This window comes from Lynx canadensis, chromosome A2, assembly GCF_007474595.2.
Source record: "Lynx canadensis isolate LIC74 chromosome A2, mLynCan4.pri.v2, whole genome shotgun sequence".
Classification (NCBI taxonomy): domain Eukaryota; kingdom Metazoa; phylum Chordata; class Mammalia; order Carnivora; family Felidae; genus Lynx; species Lynx canadensis.
In genome coordinates, this window is record NC_044304.2 from 122,487,551 (window position 1) to 122,502,449 (window position 14,899).

Below are 14,899 nucleotides of genomic sequence, written 5' to 3' on the forward strand. Positions count from 1 at the left end.
TATACTATACATTTATACATTACATGCTATACTTTGTAGTATGTCATGATAGAAAACCAGAAGGCTGATTCAATTTGGGTTCAAAGGAATCACTGTTTTAAGAGTCTTGGGTATCTAATGGAAATCTTCAGGACTGGGTTTGGACCCAGGCTATTTAATAATTGGATCTTGGCTATTTAATAATTGCACAACTAAAGAAATTATGTTTTCTGATTCTTGCTTTCTTCATCTATGAAGTAGACATAATCCTACTTTGCAGAACTCAACAGAATATATAGACAAGATTTAATCAAGGTTTCTGTAACTCTCAGCTAACTCATTTCTAATTCAGAATTGACAAGTATTCATTCAGAAACTCCCACAGTGCTTCTGAAAGAGGAATAAATATTGAACGTTTGATGAATGGCAGTTATATCCATGTATGTGTGTGTTTCATTTATTTTGACTTAAATCTTTTTTCATGTTTATTTATTTTGAGAGAAAGAGAGAAAGAGCGTACATTCACGCACATGCATACAAGCAGGGAAGGGGCAGAGAGAGAGAGAGTCCCAAGCAGGCTCTGCACTGTCAGCATGGAGCCTGATACAGGGCTCGATATCCGATTGAGAGATCATGACCTGAGCCAAAATCAAGAGTTGGATGCTTAACTGACTGAGGCTCCCAGGAGCCCCTATTTTGCCTTAAATCTTAAGTTAGAGCTTCTAGTAGTTAAGCATAAGAAACAGACTTGAAAAAATGGGATTGAATTGAGAACATAGTAAGTGCTCAATAAATACACTTATTTAATAAGTGAGCAAATAAACAGAAGACACACTTATGGTCTTGTTTCTTATACTTCTGCAGTGCTGGAGAAGATATACCTCCTTCGATGATGTCCACTGAGCAAATGCAGCCACTGGAGCTCTCAGAAGACAGGCTGGACAAGCTAGACCCTCATCGTGAGCACTTAGGTAAATGCTGCAGCGTGCATGTCAGTAGTGAGAGTCAGAAAGGAGGTGTCTCTGCCATCCTCTCGCCATTTGGTTTGCAGGCAAGTCAGCGGGAGGCCCCCTGAAACCTGATCCTTCGTACCTTCTGGTGACAGCCAACACCAGCTGGAAAGGCAAATAGCCATGGCTCTGTGGGGTCTGCCATGTAAATATTAGCTGAAGCACTGGAAAGAAGTTCATTAGAGTTACAGAAAGAGAGAAAAGGCATTGTCCTCTTTTCTGGGTCTGACAGAGTCCCAGACAGAGCATTTCTGAGGCAATAAATGGAATGTGGCAGGAGACCCGCTTTCCAGTATTTGCCGGCACACTTACACCCCATGTGCAGTGCAATAAAATATTTCAAATATCTCTCTTTGCCTATCAAGACAGAATTTTAAATAGCCTTTTTCGGCTTTATTGTCAATCTGTTTCCTTTCCAGAACTGACTTTTTGCATAACCTTTGTAATGAAAATACCAGAAACATTTCTGCCTCTACCCATTTCTAAAAATGAGACACTCAGACTTTTGATGGATGGGCCTTTTGCATATTCATAGCCTTTGTTTATGTCTCGCCTGGTTATGAGTCCCCCCTCCTCTCCCCTCTCCCCATTTGCCATCAAGATAGTTTATGTTCAGGATTTCTCCAAAAGTAGGAAAAAGTGCAATGGAAGTAAAAGTCCAAATTGAAGCAAATGTCTTGCTCTCTGTACTGTGCACTGAGTCGTATCCTGGGGTTGAATGGTGACCCATGACTGGTCGACATCCAGCCTGTACTTCCAGAGGCCCTACCACTGGGCAGCACCCATTCCGACCAACATTCATTCATTCAACAAATGCCTATGGTATGTATGATATGGGGGGGGGGGAGTTAACTGTACTATGTGGCAGCAAATTTTTAAAACGGTAATTTCAGTCCTTATGAAACGTAGTCCCAAGAACCTCGGCTTACTCTTGGTGCCATAACATGCCAGGAATGTAACCTTTAGTTTTTCATCTGGCCTTCCCAACTTCAGTAACCTTTAGTTTTTCATCTGGCCTTCCCAACTTCAGTTTCCTCGTCTGCAAATTGGAGATAATAGCACGCCTTCCTTGTGGGCTTGGTGTAAGGACTACATGAGAGAATGTGTTTGGGATACGATATGAATATTTAACAACCGGCAAGACACAGGCATTGATTAGTCAGAGAAGGTGTTGGTCATTCCCACACACTAGAAGGATGTGGAATTATCTCGTACATAAGCAGTACTCAGGAAAGTTCCCCACTCACCTCTTTTTTTTTTGTATATGTAAACCTAAAAGCAAATAGTGCAATACCTTACATATAATATGATCTCAATAAATATTTATTAAATTGAAATGATTGGATGGAATTATTCAAATCCTTTAGGTGAAAGGAAACATGTATTACTATTAAATACGGCTGAAGGGAATGACGCTATTTGATTTTTTGGTTATATACTGTGATCTTTGGATGATGCAGGCATAATAATGTATGGTTACTAACTATTTCTCCCGGTAGGTTTCTCGTGCATATTGAATTTTCTAAAACAAAGGACCCCATCCAGACATAAAGCCCAATAGATCACAGCAACTTGAAAACAAGGACCATTTCTTACTTGTCTTTTTAGCCCTAGAATCTTGCTCAAGACCTGACATAGAGTAGGAACTTGATCAACGTTTGTTGAATAAATGCATGAATGAATGACACAGGTTATATCTAGACCCACAAAACTGAAGTGAACAGGTTTGACACATTTAACCCCCAGTGTTTTGAAGACATTGACCTGAATATTTTCATAAAAGAGAAACAGAGAGAAAAAGAAGGGAGGAAGGAAAGAAGGAAGGAAGGAAGGAGAATAAAAGGAGGAGAGAAAAGAGGAAGGGGCTGAAAATATCCAATTAATACCTGAATTTCCCCAAATTCATTCACAGCCGTAGATGTAACCAGACTGTATCCAGGTCAGAGTGAATTTCTTCACTGTCTATGGCTTCTTTGAACCCTAACAGACTATCTCCTTATATATAACATGTTTGAGTTCATTCATTCAAACATACATCCAACAAATATTAATTGCTGTAAGGAGATAAAAACACAAGACACCTGTCATCAAAGACGGCAGAGAAGATATATGCAGAAAAGGTGTTACATGAGCAAAACTCCTGCAGCTACCCAGAAGCTGAGAAAGGATATCCAAGACTGGGAAAGACTTACAGAGATGGGGTGGGGAGGTGGGCTTTCTTTGGATCTTATAGAAGGTGTCAGGGGGTGAGCAATGGCCAGAGTCAATTTTTTTTTGAGGATTTAAGATATATCAAATGTAACAACTGCTTTACCAACATTAACAAATGTAGTCTTCTCTCTCTGTCACACACACACACACACACACACACACACTGATTTAATATTATCCCCATTTAAAAATTTGAGACAATATCAAAGTTCCTAGAAAGTGAGGGCCAAATTCTCAGAAGTAACAGGGGACAGAGTCAGCAATTGAACTGCAATCAGTCCAACATCACTTATCCATTCAACATGCATTTATTGGAGGGAGAGGCAACTAAGAATAAAATTATTAAAAGGACATTATCTTTAATTTCCATGAAGCCTCTTTCTAGAGCAGGAGAGAAACCATTATAGAATAAACAGGTGCTAGAACAATGACAGAGAAGCTCAGAGGAGTGCACCATCAACAAAAACATTGAGGAGTCAGATGGAGCAAAGAAAATAATGGGCGATGGATTAATTGTGTACCCTGGCATCTGATGGATGTGATGCAGAGCCTCACAAGCTCCGGGCACTGAGAAAGGTAAAAAGCTGAGTAAGAGGGCAGGAGGACCTGGGGTTGAGATCGGCAACTGGGAGAATTGCAATGCCAGTGTGCGGTGAACCAAGACACCAATGCTGAAGGCAAGTGTGAATCATCCGGGTGACCACCTGGCCACAGAAATGGAGGTGGGTGAGGAATTTGCAGAGAACTTTACTACAAGACTGAAGAGCATGCCTGGCTCCATCCTGGCCCGTGGAGTCTTCAAGAGAGCAAGCCTTGAGGAAAAGACATTAAGAAAGAACATTTCGCACAGAGAACCTGTCCTCCCATCAGAAATTTAACTCACACCCACTCTGTGGCTTGCCTAATTATATTTTAAAGTTCTCTTTTGCTTTGATTATCCATCCCCTTTGGCGTTTTGTAGAATATTCCAGTTTTCTGTTTTACTGTGTATTTGTGCAAGGCTCCTAAAGTTTGATGTAGACTGGGCCAAAATATATAAATAATTTTCCTTTTCAGACCAAATGGCTCCTGCAAGTGATTGGAAACCAACCAGTTTGTGAGCAACCCTTATTCACATCACATTCTTTTTTATTTTGCATCCCCTCAATATCAGATGACCTTTCAGACCAGTTCATTAAGGACTGTGATCTCAAAAAGAAGCCAAGAAAGGGAAAAAATGTGCAGGTTGCCCTGAATGTTGAGTCAGACCAAAAGAAACCAAGAAGAAAAGATACACCGGCATTGCACATCCCACCTTTCATACCAGGTAACGGACAACGAGTTCAGTTCGCACATCTGTAAAAGGGAACCGCTGCCGTAGATCACATTGGTCTTACGACGTTTCCTTAAATACTTGGGTGTTTTTAAATCACTGGTACTTTCCCTACATCTGTCTTCATGACAATATGGTCAGCTGCTATAACAAATGAATTACAAAATGTTAATGGCACAAGTTTTGGGTTTTTTTTTTTCTCACTCATCAATAGTGCAAGTTGCAAAAGCAGGTTCTGCTCCAAACAGTAATTTGAGGATTCTGGCCGGTGGCAGTTTGCACATCACCAGCACATGGCTTTCAAAGTCACCGTGAGCCTCAGCATCCAGCAGGCACAGGGATGAAGTGGGGAGGGGCGCAGAACAGAGGGCGAGATTGGCAGGCCCAAAAGGGGCACAGCTCGCGTCCTTCAGTCCCAAACTTCACCGGACTGCAAGGGAGGCTGAGAAGTGTAGACTCCCTGTGTGCCCAGGAAAAAGCAAAATGGTTTGACGAACACGTTGTCTAACGTGTCTCTCTAACAACCTTGTGTGTGAGGTGTGATACTGTTTCCCAACAGTTTTGTTTGGTCTTCTTTCCTTTTCTCCTTCCCTCTGGGTCATGTATTTAGTGTTCTTTCCACTCATGACCCACTTGGAGGGCTACAAAACAAATAGAAGCCAGAGCTTCCTGGGAAGGAACTTTCAGTTTTACAAGACAAAACAGAAGCACCTAAATAGCTGAAATATGCAGGAAGAAATAACAACTTTATGTAAAAGTTGTTTACTTATGTAAAAGTAAAATAATTGCTTTATGTAAGTAATGAGGTCCTTACATAAAGACTCCAGGAGCTCAGCCTGGGCAAGGGGTTGTGGAAAGTTCCCTAGAAGAGGCCGCTTTCAGAGAGCCTTTAAATGATGGAGAGAAATTTCACATGTGGGAGAGGTGAGAAGGCAGGCAAGACACTGAAGAGTGAAGCATGTGGCCTGCAGAACAACAAATGATGCATTGCTCTAGCCAGGATGGCCCTGGGAGGCAGGCAAACCTGGGCTCAATTCCTGGCCCTGACCCCTGGGAGCTGGGCTGCGGTGGGTCTATTTCGGTGCCTCGTTTTCCCCAGATGTGTGACGGTGATCGTAATATTAAATTCCTCAGTGTTTTCTGAGGCTAACATAAAATCAGGCGCGTAAAACCGTTTACTTAGAGGATGTTCGCTAGTGTTGCCTCAATAGAGACTAATTCTTAATATTGAAACAATTGTTTAAAATAAGTTTGAAAAGATATATTGACTACCATCACTAGGTATGTGTGCAAATATGAAGGCATAGTCCTTACGTAGTAGGATATATGTGTTTGACCCTGTTTCCCCATTTGTTCCCCAAACCATGCAGGTGTGCTTTCAGAACATTTCATTCAAAGATACGATGTTCAAGAGAGACATCCAAAGGGCAAAATGAGTCCAGCTGTTCATAACACTGACCTGGAACAGAAAAAACCAAGGAGAAAAGACACACCTGCCCTGCACGTGTCCCCCTTTGCAGCAGGTAAAAGAGCTGGTGCAAGGCATTTGCAGGGGGTGATGGGAACAGGTCAAGAGCCTTACCATCTGGAACTGCCACGGGCATGGCCTTTGTCCTGGCCCAGCAGTCTGTGTCACACAGAAGTGCTCTGGGGAAGAGGAGTGTGTATGGCTGCCTTTCACGTTTACCTTCCCCGGCAGCTCCCCCAGGGCTGAGTTGGAGCCGGGGGAGGTTCAGAGCATTACTCGTGCTTCAGCAGGGCTGGTCAAGTTCACTGAGCCAATGAAATAGAAATGTCAGTGGGTCCTTGAAAAGAGTTGAAATATCCCCCTCCCTAGTCTTCCATGAATCATGCATCCTATGACTGATAGCTGATTCTCCCAAGACGCCTGGATATACTGACCAAATCTTTAAAACAAGAGAAAGAGAGAGGGAGAGGGAGAGAAAGGGAGATTCAGAAATAACGATAGCCACCTTCATATGTGTCAAATCAAACCAAAAAGTCTTGCTGCACTATGTACACCACCCCAGGGTATATAAGGCAGCTAATGTATGAAGTGTAGTCTTGTCCCTGAGAATGTTAAGTTGCAGGTTGGGGAAAAAGACATATACATTCACGATTAGGTTATAAGACTGAGCGAGTCTTATACATGTGACTGAGTGAGTCACATGTGTGAGTGTGTGTTTTACATAGATATTTGGAGGGGGTGGCAGAGAAGAAAATGTACTAATGTTTATTGAGACTCTATTAAATGTTAGGTACTGAGTTCGGTATGTTTGTGGATTTTGTTTAAATCAGCTGAGTAACACAAGAAAGGACCTATTAGGTCCCTTCACATAAAAAAGCTGAAAGACAATGTATGTAACTTAAAGTCTTCTGTGGATGACATTGATGGAGAGGTAGCTGCTTGGTTGATTGGTTGGATTGAGATGGGATGATTAGGAGGACAGATAAATGGATCAAATTATGCTCAAGATCCAATGCAGTGACGCAGCAGAGCTGGGGCTCTAATCCAGGTCTGCCTTACGTCGTACTGGGGTGGATAGTTGGGACTTTCAGCTCTATGGCAATCCAGAAGGGACACTTAGGGAGGAGATGAGATTTTGTTGCTATAGGACTATGTTTCCCCATTATTTTATTTAATAAAAAATTGAAAGACACCTCAGAAGAAGACATCATAAATAGGCAGTCAGGGATACAGACAAGGCCACTGATCTCTGTGGAGCAGAGCCAGGCAAGGACGCATGGAGCATCGAGGAGGCATCTCTCTGAAGAAATGGACCAAGGACCAAGTGACAGGTTCCGAACTGCCTCAAACGTGTTCTCATATGCCTGCAATGAACCTCCAACCCATCACACATTTCCCCCCAGCTCTGCCTCTGTCCCAGTTCTAGTCACCTTTCAAGACTCAACCAAAGTCTCTGCTAACAGACCCCTCCAAGTCCAAAATGAATCTTTTCTATCTGTAACTAACTCTGTAGTAGATGGGCATGCAAACTGAGACTGTCATCTTTCAGTATAGTTTTCATCGTTCTTGCTGCTATTTTTGTAGCTCTTCTTTAAATTGACTTAAATTTGATGAATTCATGAGAACTGGCCTGTGATTGCTCTATGTTGCTGGTATTGACCTTGCTGTCTAGCCAAGTCCCTTCTATACAGCAGTGCTCAATAAGGATCTGTTGATTTGATATTCTATTTGCCAGTCACAATTCTGCAGTTCCAAGTTCTCTGTTAGGAGATTTTATTTCTTTACCCATTCCTGTATTTGTTTTTATTGAAGTTCTTCTAGGGGAAGACTTGATTGAGGAACAAAATATTTATGGGCATAGAGTCACCTTAGCAGAGGCATTGAACATGGGCTTTGCGATCAGAAAGGACTAAGTTTGATCTCTGGTTCTGCTCATCCTAGCTTTGTGAGCCTGGGCAACCAGCACAAACAAAAGAGCCTCCTTCATTTCATGCATTTCTGAATGAAGGACCATAAAAATCTGTTTCCCAGGATTGTTAACAAAATTAAAGTATATAAAGCACTTAGCACAGATCCTGGATTGTTGAAAGTCCTCAATAAATGTGAGTTCCCCTCCATTCTCTTCAATCTTATATTCCTTAAGATTATTCAAACCATTTCTAAAAGTGAGAATTTTCCTAGCTGCAAGTGTTTTTACCTCTCCATATAAATCTACTGATTCAAAGGACTTCCTAAAATGTTAAGCCCTGTTTATTTAAGCAATGGATGCTGCCTACATCCCAATATCTACATCTTAGGAGAGCAGCTTCCAAGCTGAATTTTTAAAAAGTGTTTATCAAACAGGGCAAAGTACACAGAGCTGGAAAGAGAGGCTGTATATCCACGGACTCTACACACATTATGGAATTCCTAGGATCAGCAAATCTCTGTGTTGTATTTGCAATTATAGTGTTCTATGATTCTAGCTTTTATTAGCATATTAGCTGAAGCACTTTATTTTTGAAGAGCCTTTTAGTATCTAAAGATTTGGCAGTAATCGAAATGCTAGTTAAGCTGATAAGGATAGAGCCTTCGGCAGATGTTCAGAGAGACTCATATTGGTTCTAATAAGGGTGTTGAGAGGAACTCACAGACAAATGCACTCTGGAGACATCTCCTCTCATTAGCCCTTGGCAAGTGAAGACTGGACAAGGATTATCTCTCTCTTCTAAATCTCTTGCTAACTGCCTTCATTCCCCTAGGTTAATGAGCTTATTTGATGGGTTCCAACTGCCAGACAACTCCTTAGTGAGGAGTCATCTCTGACTTCCTTGCCAACCCAGGTCTGTTCCCAACTTGGCCCACATTTGCCAGAGCCCCCCATCTTGGTGACTGCATGGCAGGGTGCATAGGACTGTGATTAGTAAGATCTTAATAGCTGAGACCTGCTTAAAAGAAAAAGAAGTCTTTAGCTAAGGTTTGTGGCAAAAGGAACCAGGAAAGTAAAGAATAACGAGGCTGGAAGCATTGAAGAGAAGTCGCTTGGAAAATTGGCCCACGAGCTGTAAATATTTGGAGATCAAAGCTCACTAATGTGCTTGTAGAAAGGAGACTGATATGTCCTTTGAAAGTGACACCTCTTCTGTTTTTCTGGGAATAGTGTTCTCTCTGGTGTGGTTTGCCAGGACAGGTGGCATCTCAGCCCTGGCTTCCTTGAATTAGAGGCATACATCTATAATGCAGGTGACCAGCTCTGAGTGGAATCATGGCCTAAAACAGCTTGTTGCAAGGCTAATTGGTTGGCCCTTAGAGACCTTGGACTGACAGCTTTGGCCTTAAAAACATACGAGTTTCTAACAAACAGGCAAGTTCCTTAAACTCTCCTACACAGAGAATGGAAAGGTAGGAACTGATATTTTCTAAGTCTCTACTGTATCCCAAGTCCCCTGATAGATGCTAGGATATCCTTTAAGAACCTCACAGTTCTTGGCCAGGCAGGCTCAGTTGGTTAAGCGTCTGACTCGATTTCAGCTCAGGTCACGATCTCATGGTTTGTGAGTCTGAGCCCTTCATCAGGCTCTGTGCTGACAGTGCAGAGTCTGCTCAGGATTCTCTCTCTTTCCCTCTATCTCCACCCCTCTCCACCCTCTCAAAATAAATAAATTAAACTTAAAGAAAAAAAAAAAGAACCCGAGAGTTCAGTAGGGGGTAGGGGTGATGGATGTATTGTCCAATGATTCCTACAATGTGAAAAGTGCTTTAATGGAGGTTCACGTAAAAGTGTGCTTGAAGCATAAAAGAATGTTGGTCTAAATCTACCTGGCAGTGTCACCCCCTGAGGGAGACATGATTTATTTTTTTCTCCAGTTTTGCAAATGAATAAACTGAGGCTCAGACAGGTTAAATGACTTGCTCAAAGTTCAATGACCACCAGGACAAAGCTTTCTGGCTCTAGAGTACATTTCTTCAATAACATACCTCTGTTTCCCATGGGAGAACATAGGCTCAGGACTGGGTTAAATCACAGACCAGTGTTTATCAAACCTCATTCATTATCAAATGAACAAAGCTGACAATATGAAACATCAAGCAGAATGCAGTGATGACATAAATGTTACTGATTTAAGGCTCATCCTAAACAATGATAGCCATGAAATCAAGATTTGGATGAGCTTCAATATGTATTTTTCATTGTAAGACATTATTTTAAGGCTTAACTATATTAATATAAATGCTAGTTCACTTTCCACTTGAAATTATCTCCTGTGTCCCTGTGGAAAGCCTAGCCTAGTTTGGGAAGGGCTGACCTTGATGGTTAAACAGGCTCCTCCTTTCCCTGGAATCCCAAGACTTTTTTTTCCTGCCCAGATGCTTGTACAACTAGGTTTCAAGGATACCCCAAATAATCAGAAAGTTGACTGGGATCTGGGAATTTAGACGCTCTTGTCCACTTTGAATCAACTCAAATTTGGCTTGATGTGAAAAGATATCAAGGAAATTAAGATGGAAAGTTTGGGGGATTAGCATAGTTAACTGTATGTTCTCCTACCATGATAGCCTTAATTCCAAGTAAAAATCCAAACCTCTTTGCAGCGGGTATAAGAGAAAATATCTCCCACTGTGTTTCCTAAGTGATTTATGCAAAATCCTCATTTTCAACCAGACTTCTGAAATTGTTTTTCTCCTCCAATAAATATCAGCTAATTGGTAAAGAACCCATATGAACAAACTAGGAACTGAATCAAATGAATAGTCATTAAGATCAACACATAGTTTTCATTAATTTGCCGCTGTTGAATGGAGTCCAGTGTTGTAGAAAGGCCTCTTGTGGTGCACAGCTTTCTACCGTCATGTTTAGATCTTTATGAAATGCTTAATGAACCGAAAGGATTCTAATTATGAGAAGGTGGGAGTGGGGCAAGGTACTGTGGTTGGCTGGGATGAGATGACAGAAATCACGGAGGACTGGCCTTGAATCATACCCTCCTTTGTGTTTTTATTAAAATGACCCTACCTCACAATTCACAGGATGAGCAGACCCACCCAGATCTCCTTGGATGGTCCTAACTGGTCTGATCAGTCCAGAAAATTGTGCTTAGGCTTCTGAATTTCAACGATCAGTAAACTCTTGAAAAAGAAAATATATTGGAGCCCAACATAGGGATACCAACTTTGGATTCTGCCTAGTAAGATGCTAAAAAACTAACCACCTGACATGCCTAAAATTTCATAAAAGAAAGGATATTTTAATACCCAAAAGGAGAAAAAGAGTCACCTCAAAATAAAGAACAATTTTTTTAAATGGTAGTCACAGAACTTTACAAAAACTCACTGCCCGTTCTTGAGTTTCTCATTTTGCTCTGAACCACATAAAGTTTAGCGCCTACCAGCACTGACACACAGAAATGGCATGTTCAGAGCCTCTGCTCAATATTTCCCCTAGAGGTTAAAATGTAGTTGATTTTGACTTTATGCTGCTGACCAGTTCTTTGCAAAGAAGTGAACTAGCAAGTGTAAAAGGAAGGGATGGGGCGCCTGGGTGGCTCAGCCGGTTACGTATCTGACTGTTGGTTCCGGCCCAAGTCATGATCTCACGGTTTGTGAGTTCAAGCCCCGCATCGGGCTGTGTGCCGACAGTGCGGAGCCTGCTTGGGATTCTCTCTCTCCTATTCTCTCTGCCCCTCCCCTGCTCATGCTCTTTCTCCCTCTCAAAATAAATAAACTTTACAAATGAAACAAAAAGGTATAAAATAAAAGGAAGGGAGAAGCGGACTCAGCTGCTCACAGGCATGGTGCTGTGCTCAGCACTGGACGAGCTTCTTGTTCAATGGGCACAATAGCCCTTCACATCAGTAACAGTGTCCTCATTTTACACCCAAGAAAATTCAGGTGTGAAAGTGTTCACGGGCCCAACACAGATCGAGTGAGTGACAGAATGAGAGGTCCGAAGCAGTTGGACTCCAAAACCTGTTTGCTTTTCATCCAACTGTGCTGTGAGCTTAAATGCAGAACACAGACACGGGGGTAAAAGTTGCCTCTGACTCCCAGGTCCGCGTCTCCTGGTAACCAGAGTGGTGTCCTGCGTGAGTCACAGCTCCTCTGGGAAGGCCAAATAAGGTCACCCGGCTCCCTCTTTCTGTTGGCACCTTTAACACTTAGCTCTGCAGATGCTAAAGGGCTTTTGGGTTGTCATGCTCCTGTGTGCTGTGTCTACGCTGTAAGGTTGTCTAATATTTTAATTAGAGGCACTTAATTGCAGATTGGTGCTTTGTTTTGCAGGTATGACACTGCTCAGGGACGAGAGACCCAAAGTGATCATGGAAGATGACGAAAAGGATGGTGACAAAATAGCTATTTAAACAGAGCTCCCCTGAGACCCTTGTAAATAGGTTAGATTGGTTCCCTGTGGCGACCTAGAAAAAAAATAGACTTGCTTCTGCTCTCATTTTGTCATAATCTGCCTTTAAGATCCAGACACCTTTCCCCCAGGAGGCATACTATATCAGATTGCCAGTCACCTCTTTGACTCTCTCTTCTTTCTTGAATCTGGTTTCTATTCCCGCCTCTTGAATTTTCATTTTCTAATGCAACGGAAAGGAAACAGATCATTCCAAAGTGGGAGGTAACAGGGAAAACTCTAGTGTTAGCTTCTGCATCTTCTGGATCAATTCATGGAGCAAAGAATATGAATAGCATGGAAGTGCTTTATTTCTTGGTCTACACTGGTGACCAGGACTTGACTTGACATTATCCAAATAGCAGCTCAAGGGGGGACTGACTCCCTGTTGCCAGTTAAGGAGGCGGGAAGGCTTGGTTCAGACTCACTGATTACTTTGGAGAACATGGTCTTTTGTGTCCTTTATCTTTCCTCAAGAGTCCAAGTGTCTCTGGTGACCTTTCTATGATCCTTGTAACGGATACCCTAAAGGCGAATGAGTTGGGCAAGTCAACCCAATTGACCATGCTGGTCTACTGAGAAGCTTAGCAATATTTCTTATTTATTTTTATTTTTTAAAACATCTCTTAACCATGTTATCCTGAAATTTGTGAGCTGTGTCCCAAGTGAACCATGATAGGTAGAATATTGTTCATGATGAATTTTCTCTTTAAAAAATTAATTAAGGTCGGTGGAAGGCGTTTGTATATTTTTAGCATTCTGACTTATTTAGACCCCAATATGCTTTCTTGAATGGGAAGGAAAAATGTGGTGTTAGCTACTGAGCAGGGATCTACACATAACCCCAGCCCCAGCCTGCTGGCTATGGGTGCCGTGGGAAACCTTTGCGTGAAGGCCTCATCCACCAGGTGATGGATGTGAGGAGATGCAAAAACTGTTGTGCAAAAAGTAGAAAGGTGGATATTCAAACAGATCCCGCCTGAAAGGGCTAATGTGGAGGCTCTGTATACACCCTGGCTCCAAAAGGCTGTCTTTCTCACAAACGTGGACAAGATATAGGACACTGCTGGTAATAAAAACGCTTCTAACCACATGTTTATGGCCCGGTGCATTTCTTCTAAAAATTATTTACTTACAAATACCAAGAGAAGAGGTTGCAGGAGAGAATTACAGGACTGATTCTGTTTGTTTTTTGACCCATGTAAGTTTTAAAATATTTGAATTGGCCATTAATATTTCACATTCCAATCAGGAGAATTAGCCTAAAATTCTAGATGTGCAGATTCTCTTAGAAAAACACCTCAAGATCTGATAATCTCGGGCCTGATCAGAAGCATGGCAACTGTCAGCTGATGCTGGGCACCGGATGCCCTTTTACAAACACACATTGTCCAGCTCGCCCTCTGCCCCGCATGGAGTATGTCGTCTGCTGACTTTACCCTCCAGCCTTCACATTTGGGTTTGGAGTCACTGGTGAAGACCCACACTTCGTGTTCCTAATGATCTCTTGCCAACTTGATCCCAGGACTCCCTTTTCACTTCTGATGGCCTCAATCCCAGGGGTCAGGGAGGAGGGGAATAGATGTGGCCAGGCTGCTGGTTTAGGCATAAGTGGTGCAACAGGGCCACCATAAATTCTTTAAGAAACTGAAGGCAACTACTGTACATAATAGGATTATATCACTTCCAGCAGCAATTTTTACCAAGGGGTTCTCCCTACAAAAACACAGATGCCGTCTTCTGCTATCAGATTTGCTGATAAGCATGGTGTGTTCCTGCAGCCATGCTTTCAGGGTCTACTCAATAAACTCACAGGCTGCTCAGGAAAAGCCCAACCCATTTCTGACTTCTAGATGGTGTGGAGAGTAGACGGGCTATTGTAGAGACAAAGGCCTTGGGTTCCAATCACAACTGTGCGACCCTGAGCAAGTCCCTGAAACTCTCTGTTTCTTTCTCTTAAAAATGAAAATAAGAATCCCTATTTGGCCTTCTTAATAGTTTGAGAATGAAATGAGATCATGTATGACAAAGAGCTTTGTGAATGAAAAAAACCACATCGATATGTGTAACACAGGATAATTTTAAAGACATTTTCGGAGCAAGGACTCTACCTCTTCTATTGCCAAGTCTCCATTGCCTGGATATTAAATGGGTAGCGATCATTCGGAATTCAATGACAGCACCTGACAAAGGACTTCCAATAAGGAGATCCCATCACTTGCGCAGCCTTAACTGAAAGAGTAGCCCTCTTCCTTCTGGGAATGGCCTTCGTCACAGTCTCCGCTGAAAAAGGAGCGTTCACAGAACGCAGAGGGGCAAAGCCAGTCAAACGTCCAACCAACGCTGGACACCGCTGGGGTGATTTGGACTGAAATCTAATCTCCCTTACTTCCCTTGACCCACGTGGCCCTTTTCTGGGCAGCTTAAGTAGAGGCTTCATAATGAGGATACATTCTGATTAACATAAACAGCTCTTAGTACGTTGTGAACAACTTCCCTCCAGCCGCATAATAGAATTAAGAAAATAAAAGCATTATATGGTA

General features: G+C 42.2%; 1 protein-coding gene across 2 annotated transcripts; it reads left to right on the top strand.

The window, feature by feature from the left end:
• The first annotated feature begins 868 nt into the window (after nucleotides 1-868).
• On the top strand, nucleotides 869-12,437 carry PPP1R17 (protein phosphatase 1 regulatory subunit 17). 2 transcript variants are annotated; one of them, XM_030295265.1, is made up of 4 exons: nucleotides 869-950; nucleotides 4,354-4,506; nucleotides 5,883-6,035; nucleotides 12,239-12,437. In XM_030295265.1, exons 1-4 carry the CDS (start codon nucleotides 869-871, stop codon nucleotides 12,316-12,318), a joined length of 468 nt encoding a protein of 155 aa, XP_030151125.1. In that variant the 3' UTR covers nucleotides 12,319-12,437. The 2 variants fall into 2 exon arrangements, with proteins under 2 accessions (XP_030151125.1, XP_030151134.1); XM_030295274.1 differs by lacking the exon at nucleotides 4,354-4,506.
• Nucleotides 12,438-14,899: the final 2,462 nt, after the last annotated feature.

Excerpts from the sequence above, each read along its gene's own strand:
- PPP1R17 (XM_030295265.1), top strand. The coding sequence starts at position 869 with ATGATGTCCACTGAGCAAATGCAGCCACTGGAGCTCTCAGAAGACAGG. Across the intron at positions 951-4,353 it reads CCCTCATCGTGAGCACTTAG|ATGACCTTTCAGACCAGTTC; the intron begins GTAAATGCTGCA and ends CCTCAATATCAG. Across the intron at positions 6,036-12,238 it reads CGTGTCCCCCTTTGCAGCAG|GTATGACACTGCTCAGGGAC; the intron begins GTAAAAGAGCTG and ends TTTGTTTTGCAG.